Raw genomic sequence first — 13747 nt, 5'->3', positions numbered from 1 at the left:
GAAAAGATAAAAGGACTTTTTATATGGTAAACCTAATACAGAACATGCAAGTTTGGTCAACCCCATGTAAGTTATGGGGCAGTAACAGAACACTTTTCAAAACGTGTTTTTCAGCCCGAAATAAACGCGTTTTTTCAGACAACTGAATCCCCATGTAACAGCAAGGCTCAGAAGAGCCCACACACTCAGCTCTTAACCCCAGTGTGCAGAAAGGGTCAAAACGTGTTTTTCAGCAGAAATAAACATGTTTCTGCAAGTTTGGTCAACCCCATGTAAGTTATGGGGCAGTAACAGAACACTTTTCAAAAAGTGTTTTTCAGCCCGAAATAAACGCGTTTTTTCAGACAACTGAATCCCCATGTAACAGCAAGGCTCAGAGGAGCCCACACACTCAGCTCTTAGCCCCAGTGTGCAGAAAGGGTCAAAACGTGTTTTTCAGCAGAAATAAACATGTTTCTGCAACTTTGGTCAACCCCATGTAAGTTATGGGGCAGTAACAGAACACTTTTCAAAACGTGTTTTTCAGCCCGAAATAAACGCGTTTTTTCAGACAACTGAATCCCCATGTAACAGCAAGGCTCAGAGGAGCCCACACACTCAGCTCTTAACCCCAGTGTGCAGAAAGGGTCAAAACGTGTTTTTCAGCAGAAATAAACATGTTTCTGCAAGTTTGGTCAACCCAATGTAAGTTATGGGGCAGTAACAGAACACTTTTCAAAACGTGTTTTTCAGCCCGAAATTAACGCGTTTTTTCAGACAACTGAATCCCCATGTAACAGCAAGGCTCAGAAGAGCCCACACTCTCAGCTCTTAACCCCAGTGTGCAGAAAGGGTCAAAACGTGTTTTTCAGCAGAAATAAACATGTTTCTGCAAGTTTGGTCAACCCCATGTAAGTTATGGGACAGTAACAGCACACTTTTCAAAACGTGTTTTTCAGCCCGAAATAAACGCGTTTTTTCAGACAACTGAATCCCCATGTAACAGCAAGGCTCAGAGGAGCCCACACACTCAGATCTTAACCCCAGTGTGCAGAAAGGGTCAAAACGTGTTTTTCAGCAGAAATAAACATGTTTCTGCAAGTTTGGTCAACCCCATGTAAGTTATGGGGCAGTAACAGAACACTTTTCAAAACGTGTTTTTCAGCCCGAAATAAACGCGTTTTTTCAGACAACTGAATCCCCATGTAACAGCAAGGCTCAGAGGAGCCCACACACTCAGCTCTTAACCCCAGTGTGCAGAAAGGGTCAAAACGTGTTTTTCAGCAGAAATAAACATGTTTCTGCAAGTTTGGTCAACCCCATGTAAGTTATGGGGCAGTAACAGAACACTTTTCAAAACGTGTTTTTCAGCCCGAAATAAACGCGTTTTTTCAGACAACTGAATCCCCATGCTACAGCAAGGCTCAGAAGAGCCCACACACTCAGCTCTTAACCCCAGTGTGCAGAAAGAGTCAAAACGTGTTTTTCAGCAGAAATAAACATGTTTCTGCAAGTTTGGTCAACCCCATGTAAGTTATGGGACAGTAACAGCACACTTTTCAAAACGTGTTTTTCAGCCCGAAATAAACGCGTTTTTTCAGACAACTGAATCCCCTGAATAACTTACATGGGGTTGACCAAACTTGCAAAAACACGTTTTGACCCTTTCTGCACACTGGGGTTAAGATCTGAGTGTGTGGGCTCCTCTGTCTATCTGGAGGGACTGGAAGTTGGTCAGGAACTTTCAGATAATGTTCCAGCCAACCTTTTGATTAAGGCTTGAGGTAGGAGAAAGCCTTGTTTTTCTTATCTTTTTTTAATTTAAATTTAAATGTTAAATTTTATACAGTGGGAAGATTCAACTGGGGTGCCATGGTGGTACAGTGGTTTGCTGGGGCCCTGGGTTCAGTTCTGGAGCTGGGGGGCGGTCTGTGTGGAGTTTGCATGTTCTCCCCAGGTTGGCATGGGTTTCCTTAAGGTGCTCTGGCTTCCTCCCACAGTCCAAAGATGTACTCAGTCCAAGTAGGTTGCTGTGTCAGTATGCATAGACTGCAAAGGAGCAAGTAAAGAGAAGAAAAGAAGCACAATGTTTCGGCTGTGGAGCCTTCTTCGGGTAGGTTCTTCAGGTCCGCAGGCGAAACGTTTTGGTTCTTTTCTTCTCTTTTCAGCATGGAATAAACCTTTACCTGTTCCTTTGCATACTCTTAAGTTAATTGGCTGCTGGGAAAATTGGCCCTAGAATCTGTGTGTGTCCTGTGATGGACTGGCGTCCCATCCAGGGTGTATCCTGCCTTGTGCCCGTTGCTTGCTGTGATAGACTCCGGCTCCCTGTGACCCTGAATTGGATAAAGAGGTTAGAAAACCGACGGAAGAGAAGATTCAACACAGTTTGGCCTCAAAGTGCTCTTCGGTAACATCAATGTTTATTTGATACATTACTCCTCCAAAAAGCTGAATTAGTCACTGTTGTCCTCTTCCAAACAGTTTTTACTTCCAGGGTTTAATGAGAAAAAAATATATATTTCACCACTGCACTGCATACTTCCTCTGGTTTTGAAGCTTTTGGGGAATTTGTTTTATATTTAGTGTTTTCTATTTCTGAGGCTCTCCTAATGCATTTGTTTGGTAGAACCAGTCTGACCACATGAACCACATGTGCCAGCCGCACATTACTGGCCTGATTTAAACCAGCTGCTCTCATTCCACATTCCACAGAAGACTCGATTTTACTCAAGCTTATTCATAGTTTCCGTGTTGTAAAACCGATGTATTATTTAACTGCAGTACTTGATATTACTGGGGTTTTTTTCTTACTTTTGCTGCCCATCTTGCTTCATATAACACAGGCTGGTATAAGATCTTGCAGCAAATTAGAGAAAAACAGACTGAATGATGGGACTAGCTGAATGGTTTAAGAACTATTGACATCAAATGTGCTAAATCCATTGCTGAATGTCACGAATTGGCTTGTTTTTTAATCTTTGCATTCTGCGGAAATACCTATCTAATGATCTTCCTGGGCTCAGGATATAAAGGAACTCCAGTAACAAATACTGCCTAAAATTCTCAAAACCTACAAAACCTTTTTTTTCTCTTAATCATCCTAGACGTATTTGACTCAATATCATCTTGGGAGGCAGAACTGAAAGCAAAGAGGGAATTCAGTATATTTCTAAAACAATAGGCTAGCTACTAAAAGCTCTTTCAGTAACATCTAACAGTCTGATTGCCCCATTTAAGAATTCAACCCCGAGTGCCTGTGAACTGGCTCATATCCAGAGGTCAGCACAACCAAACCCTGACGCAAGTCCAGGTTTCTGGTAAAAGCAAGAGTAGCTTAATTCTGTCAAGTGCTAGCCTCCCTCAACAGCATTGCTTTTGATGTTTGAATTCCAAACTGGTTAGTGTTACTTATTGAAAGAACTAATTTCAGAGTAGTTATTGGAGTTTCTGTTGGACTTTTAGTTTGCCATATGCAATCATGTAACTCAGACAAAATAATTGAGAAACTGTTTGAAACATTATATTGAAGGAAACCGAAACCCCTGTACTATACATATGAAATTATAGTTGCCTAAGATTTGTTCAACAACTTTGAATATGTACAGTAACTCAACAAGAAAGTGTTCTGATTCTTTGAACTCTGCAGTTAATTTGGAACAGGTTTCCAGATAATCTTTTCCTTAGGGAGATCAGGCTAGGGGAATCTACCCTGGTATATCCTCTCTCCTTTCCTCATTCTCCATCACTGTAATCAGGCTGAGGACTTAACATAAGTCCTTGCTGTATGTCTCATGAACATGCTGCTCATACTGTAGGAATATTAGAATTGAATTTCTTAATAAAGCCCATTTTTCAGTGCCAGACTTTTATGGTGAACTGACTCCTTCCGGTACAGCCAATTTAGAGCTTTATAAATTGCATTCCACCTTTAGGCCCATGCAGACTGTGCAGTTGCAGAAGGTTAAGGTGGAACATGGAAAGAAAATACATATGGTTTTGTTGTACTGTATTGGTCCTCTTTGCAAAAAAAACAAAACTGTGGTGCATAGAAACCTCATTTATTTCAGCATTCTCTTGCAGCTCAGTTATGAATGCAAGCGGGTGTTTGTAATTGAGCACTGATCACTGCCAATGTAGCTTATGTGCACTATGGAGTCTCTAGGAGGCTGGTTAATACAGGATTCGTGGGTATAGGCATCGATAAAATCTTAAGACTTGTTCTGCAAAGTATTTTGAATTCTTGCATGGCATTCTTGCATGGTTCTTTATTCAATACCAAACTTAATATAATTTCTTATTTTATATTATTCTAGTATAATTGTTTGCATCCAACAGCGTTTAGTACACAGCTTTAGAAAACAGCAGAACTATATTAAAGCATAAAATAAGTTGCTTAATGTTTTTTTTAATACAGTTGTATGTGGTTTTCCTACATACAGTACATTTAATTATGTGTACTGTATACGTGGAGTAGTGTTCCGGGAATATTGTGCTAAATTTATTGTAAGAATGTCTCCAAGATTTTCTTTCTTCAAACTTGGGTTTGAATCCCCAATTGGTTCAATCTGATTCACATCAGAACTTTTTCATATCAGCACTTCCAACACATCAGCTTCTGCTCTGTCTTTTAGATTCCTTTTGACTACCGGCAGTAGGTTTTGGATTATTATCATACTGTAAAAATAGATTCAATTGATATTAGCCCAAACTTTGCTCGGTTGTATAGATACAGAGACCCACCCCTACAACAGAAAGAGTTGTGGAAAAGTGCCTGGTGATGTTTTGAGAAACTTTCTTCTTGGAAGCCTCACAGGAGAGTTTCCTGAGGTCTTCAACATGCTGATAGTTTGGCAGCTGTAGTAGCACTGTCAATTTGGGATTTCCGAGTGCAGTTTTATAACTGCGAGATAAGTATGCTATCAAGGGTGAGTTATTGATGACAAACCACAGTACATTTTGCTCATCTGCTACAAAATAAGTCATTTCATTTTTAAATTAAAGCTGTCTCCAGTATATGTACACCCTCTTACTGTTTTCCCTTTAGAATTTTAAGGTTTAAGCGATGCACAGTGAACATTTTTCTCAAACTCTGCATGCATGGTTGTTTGGCAGCATTTTTAAAACATTACACTCTTACTGATCACAAGAATTTTCTATAACTTCACATTATTTTCTTTATTTGGTTACTTTATTTCATAGGTTTCACTGCTACGATAGCTAAAACTGCAACACCACCATCATTTTGATCTCCTCATTTTGCAATATTCATACCGTATGAACATGAAAGATACATTAATGGGGTAAAAATTGATTGTGGCTATAAAAACACTAAATTAACTGAATAACATTATGTACGCACTGTACAACATGGCTGAAAAACACATAACAAAATAAAATTTTACATAAACGAACCAAGACCACTGTTACTGAGCTATATCTCTAGAAAGTGCTTGTCAGCGCTCATGTTATTGATGATGTCTTCCATCACTTTTATCTAACTTTCAAAATCTTTTTCTTTCTGGCTAAAAGTTTGTTTTGTTATGAGGTATTCTGAATGACTGCACGACCATATTGTTGTCTGCACCAATGATGGTTAAAAGTTATGAGTTTTGTATATATTGTTTCTTAATTGTGCAGTTCTTGTGTTGGAATGTTGTCATGGTATTTAAGACATGCAGGAGGTCACGAACAGAACCTTATGGGTTATTTTTGTTATTTAAAATCATTATCTATTAATTATTAATCCTTTATTACCGAATTCATAAAAGTGAAAACTGGAACCATAATGGCTTTGGTAGTTATAATATTCATTTATGTACAGTGCCTACAGAGGAGGACAAAAGAAGATCGGGGATGAGTGTTTTAGTTTTGACCTCTGTGACAGATTGCAAATCATGTGGTTTGTCTGAACGATTTTATACTATTTTTTTAAATCTGAGTAATCTGTGAGCATGTGCAGTACGTCATATCCTGAAGAGTTAAAGGAGGAAACTGGGATTCTAACACTACAATTGTAATGCGGTCATTTAATGATATAAAGCTAGTGTTGGCATTCGTTGTTTCTGTGAGAGAGGGTGTCTCTCTAAACTTTAGTGACAGAGGAGGGGGCTAGATAAGTCACTCAAGTAGTTTCCAGAAAAGCCAAGGAGAAAAAAATCATCTTTGCTCTCTTTAGAGATATTCTGATTATATTTTAGACAGCCCCCAGAGAAAACTGCAAAGCCTTTCCACTATTTGGAAAAGGCTGTTTTTCTGGCACAGTGTATTGGGAATAAGCTGACCCTGTATTTTTCCAGAGTTCTCCAGGGGTTCCGATGAGTTTGGAGTGACAGCGGTGCTTCTGGGTCATGGCTTCTCTTATTTCCTGAGTGAAGGAGTTCACACAGTGATAGGAGAGAAAGAGCAGTCTGGTGAATCACTCCCTCGTCCCTCCTGAAGAACAATCTTTCAGAATGTCTCCGTTTACTGAGACAGAAAGCAGATGAGAAAAAGCAATGGACGAAAAAAAGAAGAAAGAAACTCCCAGTTTGACATTGCCTCATGTTCAAATCAGAATCAAAAAGTTCACAGGCTTCTTTGTTATATTAATATTACATTACTTTAATATTTTTCAAACGACAAGCTTCTTTGTAATTATACTGTTTACTGCGAAAGCACATTTATTTGCATGTTTCGTCTTAATACGCAAAACCCAAAGCAAGATCCAAACGGATGAAATCCAAACTTTGAAACAGGGATATGTGAAAGAATCGCAGAAAATGTGAACAAGCGTATATTACAGAAGCATGCTGACTTTTCAGCGCAAAATATAACAACACACTGCCAAAATGAAATCAGTAGGTGGTACAGCGATACAGATAGAATTAACACACTCCCCGAAGTTCTGATTCTGTATCTAAACCATCCAGCCTCTGAATAGTTGGCAGTGAGATGTCGCCCAGCTGTTTCTCTGTAGCTGCAGCAAGCTGGGTGGTGGATGGCTGGTTACAGGTGTGCCGATGGTATTCTTCCCCAGATGATCTGCCACACTCTAATCTCTTGGTTAGGAAAAAGACTGGGCCCTGACCTTTTTGGATTTTTGGACTGGTTGTGCCAAACTCAGTACTGCAGGACTGATCTTGGAGCAGCTGCATTGACCTTAGTCTGCACCAAAGACATTCTTGAGCCTCATGAGGTTCCGTTCCAATACATATCCTCAGACTTCCATTGCCTACCCATTGTCTAGCAGTCAACCGAAATCACACCTCTATCTCTTACATGTTGTTGCCCATTTTTTGTGCCTTTTCTGGCTTCTCCCCCTTTCCATTCCATTTAAATTCCTCTGCAGATCCTTTCCACAAGCCCGCTGATACTCATCGCACTCTCATGTAATTTGTTAATGTACATCCGTGCAGATAACCTTTGCCATATGGTTTATATTTTAGAATTATTTTAATAATTTAATAGATTTTCAGTGTCTACACTCCAGGAGCTGTTTACAGTTGGTTTTCCATGCTGCAGACAGGATCCCTAAAAAAAAAGTTAACGACTTGATGCTCTCCGAGCAAATGAAAACCACTTATTAGAATCAGCTTGTTGTTGCAGTCTTTGAATTGGTATCCTATAGACAGCATGCCATTACTGGCAATGCTATTTGTCCCATTTTGAACAACAACTGGCCCTGTCTTTGCTTGGAGCTTGTCAATTCTTTGGACGATATTAGTTCTTTTGATTTCATGTGATTTTATGTGGCTTTTATGCTTTGCTTGTGTGTTTTGTTCTTTTATGGGAGAAGCTGAAGACAAATAAAGCACTGTATCTATCACGTCACCTCAGCTCCAGTGAAATAGCATACCATTGATGACTCTATGTCCGTGATTTATAATTTCACTAACTGTCTTTCAGAGCATAGAGTTTCTAACAACAACCACTTTTTTCCCTGTATGTTTTGGAGTTACTGGGGGTATCGTGACTGGTGTCTGGAATTTTCTTTCTGTGACAGTGGTGCCTTATTGCATCCAAATCTTGAATGTCTTTCTGTGTGCAGGCTCTGGAGTTGAGCAAATGTGTGAGGTTGGGCTGTCGGGACCAGTGCCAGTGTAGCTTAGGAGGGTAGAGTATGCACTATGGAGTCTCTAGGAGGCTGGTTAATACAGGATTCGTGGGCATAGGCAACAATAAACTTTTAAGACTTGCTTGGGCTTTGTAATTCACGTTTTTGCAACAAAAGATTTGGGTTATTTTAATGGAATAGAAACCTGTTCTTTATTCAATACCAAACTTAATATTATTTCTTATTTTATATTATTCTAGTATAATTGCTTGCATCCAACAGCCTTTAGTATACAGCTTTAGAAAACAGCAGAACTATATTAAAGCATAAAATAAGTTGCTAGTTTTGGAGTTACTGACACTAGCTGGGGGTATCGTGACTGGTGTCTGGAATTTTCTTTCTGTGACAGTGGTGCCTTATTGCATCCAAATCTTGAATGCCTTTCTGTGTCCAGGCTCTGGAGTTGAGCAAATGTGCGAGGTGGGGCTGTTGGGACAGGCCGTATCTGTCCTGCATTTGATAACCTGTGACCAGCTTCTCTCTGGCAGCTGCCCTGGGTTGTTCCTTTCACAATTTGGGTTACTTAGTTCCACAAATGTGGGATCTTTCTTCTCATCGCAATCTTCCCACAACTAGGCTGTACTAACAGGCTTTTAAAGCCTTCAACACCTGCAGCTAATTGAGTGATTGCCCACCCAGTGAGGATGAGTCATGCACTTTCTTCTTCGTGCCTGTCATTAACCAATTAAGCAGCCCCAGGAAGCCAGCACTCTGTAACATGTGTATCTGACTGCCATAAACACGTTTTACTTTAAATAGCCATATGGCAGAGTACGGCAGAACGTAGTGTATAGCCAAGCCATATGAAAAAGAGAAGAGAAAATGAGCAAAATGTAAGGATATCTATTGTAAAAGTACAAAATGATCATAGAGATGTACTCTGATACTTCGATATACATTCTTAAGGATGGAGCTCCTTCTGGACTAAGTCAAGGATTTCCCAGAGATCTCCACTCCAGAGATCCGTGCTTTTGTATGTTAATATGTCTCTATAATTCCCAATTTGCTAAGCCTGTCTATCACTCCAAAAGACCAATTCCCTGTTGAGTCCTTTGACGTCAGTTTGCTTGTAGTAAGGATCAGCTTTCCTACTGTACATTGACGGGTCATTGACAAAATACACTAGACCAAACCTGTTTACTTAGTATATATCATAGTTTTTGTAAGCAGTGATTAACGTAAAGACTTGGTAAACATGCCTCACCTGTCTAGTAACTTCCAGGGCTCCTGCTCTGTAGAATATAACCATCTTTAGCCAGCAGCCATATCACCCTGCAACTCACAACTGGCAACCCACTGAAGCTAAGCAGATGTGAGCCTGGCCAGTACCTGGATGTGAGACCTCTTGGGAAAAACTAAGGTTGCTGCTGGAAGAGGTGTTAGTGGGGCCACCCTGGGGTCCATCTGGGTCCTAATGCCCCGGTATAGTGACGGGGACACTATACTGTAAACAGGCGCCGTCCTTCAGATGAGACATAAAACCGAGGTCTTGACTCTCTGTGGTGAATCCCAGGGCATTTCTCGAAAAGAGTAGGGGTATAACCCCGGCGTCCTGGCCAAATTTCCCATTGCCCCTTACCAGTCATGGCCTCCTAATAATCCCCATCTCTGAATTGGCTTCATTACTCTGCTCTCCTCCCCACTGAGAGCTGATGTGTGGTGAGCGTTCTGGCGCACTATGGCTGCCGTTGCATCATCCACATTGGTGGTGGTGGAGGGGAGTCCCCATTACCTGTGAAGCACTTTGAGTGAAGTATCCAGAAAAGCGCTATGGAAGTCTAAGCAATTATTATTAATTATCTTCTTGTCCATTGCAGGTATAAGGATTACAGAGAGCCTCCGTGGTCTCCAAACGCATATGACTTCTCCAAACAGTATTGGTCGGTCCTTGCTGCACGCCTGGCTTTCGTTATTCTGTTTCAGGTAAAGTCTAACTTTGGGGGAACTGAATGTTTCCAAATGGGGGCAGTACCTCTTGGCACACTTGGATATATCTGAGGAGTGGGCAGTTTTCCTCACCATTTCTCCGTGCAGTATTTGAACGCGCTCCATTGTGCGAACGGTAGATGTGAGTGTATTATTTAGAATGACACCGCAGACGACGCAGTCAGTTGGCGAAAAACATCAGGAATCTGCAGTCAGATGAGCGTCAGTCAGGGGCAGGAGGAGCAGGAGGCAGATCTCCACCCATTTGTTTTCTGGCCTGGCGCGGGTGACGGAGTCGATTAGTCGATTCTGCCCGTTATCTTCCAGACGTGAGAGGTCTTCTGCCCGCCGAAGCCTCCTTGGTGACAGGTGTTCGTGCCGTCTCTGACTTTTGATGACTTTGATTGACCCGACTAATAGGAGAGGAAGTCACAGCGGTGGCGTTTAACGGGTCTTAATGAGACGCTAATTGAAAGGGGTCCCTAAAACCCGCAGGAACCTCGTGGTTGAGGAGCAGGGTTGCCAACCCCTGCCCTGGGCCAGACTTTATCGCCCCAGGGAGGACATGATCTTGAGATAGGATGGTGTCTCGATTCACCCTGCCCGTGCCACTCAACTCTGGAGAGAGATTCAGGGCATCACAGCTCTTTTATTGCATGTCAAGCCACCATGAGTCAGACACCTACTATGAACTGTACCGTAGGGAAGAAATCAAAAACGTAATGGGGAAAAGGCAGGCTAAGACCTCTGATCTGACCTGACCTTGCCTGTCGGTCTTCTTGCGCAGAACCTGGTGATGTTCCTGAGCGAGCTGGTGGACTGGATGATCCCCGACATCCCCAAAGACATCAGCGAGCAGATCAAGAAAGAGAAGACCCTGCTGGTGGACGTCTTCCTCAAGGAGGAGAAGGAGAAGCTGCAGCTCATCCAGAGCCTCTTCCTGAAGGACCAGACCGCCCAGCAGAAGGCCGGGGGCGTGCCGCGCCGCCACCGGGCGGCCAGCTTCAGCCAGTTCAGCCGGGAGCAGCGCTGCCAGCACACCGACGTGTGACTGAGGAGAGAGGCCCGGCGCCCGGCGGCGCGAGCAGGATTATCTCGAGGACGGGGGGAAGGAGCTTGAGGAAGGCCCGAAGGCCTTCCACGGCTTGGGCGATCGTTTGAGAGGGCTGTTTTCTCCAGGGGACAGGTGCCAGCTGGGAGTCGTTATCATTTTTTTAAAAACAAAACAAAACACTGCAGGTCAAATGCACTATCGCTGATTTCAACCAAAGTCATTTCTTCACTTTTTTCGTTTATTTTTTTTTATTTATTTCCGGTGGGCTGTGGTGGCTCACAGCAATAATGCTGCTCTCGGAGGAAAAAAAAAAAAGCATAACGTGACCAAATTTCTGGTGTGTAAACTCACAGAGCGTGCGACTTGGAGGAACGGGGCAAAGTGCCTCACAACGGCTGGTTCTGGATTCACCTTTGAAAACTGTCTAAATGCAGCGTGGCAACTGTGACTTCTAGCTAAAAAGGCAATGAACGAAAAACAGGCTTTGATGCTTTTTAAAGTAACGTACTACCATGCAAAGCAAACGTGTCGTATTTTAAAAAACGCTGTAGGGGATCTCATTATGGTTATCACTGTGCAACTTTACTAACATAACAAGGCCAAAATGCTTTTCAGGGTCGAGTTCTATTGTGTGTCTCTTCAGAACGCCTTGCAAAAAAAAAAAGAATCCTGCAGATTTAGTGTATAACCATTTGACTAGATGTCTATTTTCATTACAACAAACATTAAGTAAACTGAAAAACAAACTCAGTACGACATGCCTAAAAAGACATTGACGTTATGCTAAGAACACCATATTTTGTAAGAGAAAAAAGCTCAAATCAATGCAAAAATATTAACTTGCTTTTTCAAAAGACAAATAAATGGAATTCTAAGCACAAGTTCCCTGGCTCTAATGTTGATGTTCCTTTAAAGAAGGGCTTAGCACACGATAATTAAGGAAAGGAGTTATAAACAGTGACTAATTTTTTTAATGACTAATAAAAAATACAGTACTGTACAAGGGTATGGGTTGTTTCAACTAAATATAAGCTTCAAGCACTTTTAGCACACCAGCTTCCACCTTACATTTTAAATACCTTTACACTTCCTTTGCAGTACAATGTGAAAGCTAACCCTGTGGGGAAAAAACTTCCATTTACACAGCATTGTCTTTCATGTCCTGATCTCTTATACAAATATAAAGAAAACATAAATCGTAGAGCTGAGACTCATGTACTGGACATCCAGTGTTACTCCAGAATGAGACATCTATAATTTTAATTGAAGTTTTTTTTTTAAAAAAAAGACATGCGAGAAAGCGTGTTTGGAATTTCTCTAGATGTCTCCACATAGTCATGCAGGATTGGTTGGGTCTCAGGTGCACGCGCTCTTGATTTGCACATTCAGTTTGCTAGTGCATCCCAGCCTGAGAAAGAATCCCATCCACTGATAGATGACTCTGTGGGGCTCTGAAGACAGAGGCACAGTGGAGGCTGAGAGTGAGTCTGTACCTAATGCTGTGCTGTGTTGAATACAGCTGCTTGTTTCGACTTGGTGACGCGTTTCGGCCTAATCAATGTGTAAATGTAATTTCCTCTTTTATGGAATATAAACAGCACCATAATTAAAAAATAAGTATATCTCCACTCATGGATTTGACCTTTTCTGTTGATGTGTTTATTTATTTCCATTTTCTAAATTTAAGCTTGGGAAAGAAACTCATTTATGTAACGTGGACGTGTCTGACAAGGATGTACATTATTAATCGGCGCACCCACTCCTGAGCAGCAGCTTTACGTTGAGAAAGCAGGACACGTTGAGCTGCCTTTGTGATTAAGATATTACTACTGTAAGCTAGAGATAATGGTAAAGAAGAGAGAGCTGTATTACAGGGCAAAGTGTACATTGCCACACCTTGTCTGTGTTCGTAGGCACACGGTTCGCCCTGGAATTTATTATTGCTGTTACACCGGATTTATAAAGTCCTTTCCAAATCAAATAAAAACAGAATATTTTGATGCATCACTAATACACCTTCACGAATTGGGGAATGTCAACTTTTAAACTCATACCACTCTGACTATTTGTTAGCTGATTTATAAAGAGAATTGAAAGGTTTTGAGTTCATATCGGACATATTTTAGTATGCTACTTTCATGGGGTTCTGGGGCTTGATTCTACTCTTTTTGCCAAACTTTTATATGTACTGTATGGTTTGCCCTATTTGGATTCAGTGCTTTTAAAGGGTAGTTTTAAGCAAGGTAGTTGACAATCAGACTAAACACAATTCCAGTATTGTAATTCTAAATAGCATTTTTAACAGCTTTTTCCAGTGAAAATGTTTTATGTTTGTCTCATTGTTGGCTTCACGGTTATGAACCTAAGTAAAAATGCTTAAGAATTCCATATCTAACCCTGCTTCCAAACCTATTTTTACCCTATTTCTCACGATAATGACAGATTTACACAACAGTGTAAATAGTTTTGGTTGTGTCAACAGCACCACTGGATGCAACAATGTCTGAGGTTTATTTGGTGAACTGGCAAACTAAGGAAAAATTTCACATCGGAATAAATGTCGCTCACTATTATGCCAAAAACATTTTCCTCCCATATTTACAGGAAATCAGTGGAGTGCAGAAGATTTATCACCCCACCTGCCTTGTCATTTATATTCATTGTACGTTTTAATTTTCATTCCAGTGAATTGT

General features: G+C 41.1%; 1 protein-coding gene across 6 annotated transcripts in view; it reads left to right on the top strand.

The window, feature by feature from the left end:
- The window catches only part of ano2b (anoctamin 2b), a 124968-nt gene extending 112286 nt beyond the window's left edge, over positions 1 to 12682 (top strand). For all 6 annotated transcript variants that reach the window (XM_088646436.1, XM_088646438.1, XM_088646435.1 and 3 more), the window contains 2 exons: positions 9892 to 9997; positions 10788 to 12682. In XM_088646436.1, coding sequence (XP_088502562.1) covers positions 9892 to 9997; positions 10788 to 11051 — 370 coding nt within the window. In that variant the 3' untranslated portion in view covers positions 11052 to 12682. The remainder of the gene's footprint in view (positions 1 to 9891; positions 9998 to 10787) is intronic.
- Positions 12683 to 13747: the final 1065 nt, after the last annotated feature.

This window comes from Lepisosteus platostomus, chromosome 9 (genome assembly GCF_059453375.1).
Source record: "Lepisosteus platostomus isolate fLepPlt1 chromosome 9, fLepPlt1.hap1, whole genome shotgun sequence".
In the NCBI taxonomy this organism is placed as follows: domain Eukaryota; kingdom Metazoa; phylum Chordata; class Actinopteri; order Semionotiformes; family Lepisosteidae; genus Lepisosteus; species Lepisosteus platostomus.
This window is presented reverse-complemented; position numbering and strand designations above follow the sequence as displayed.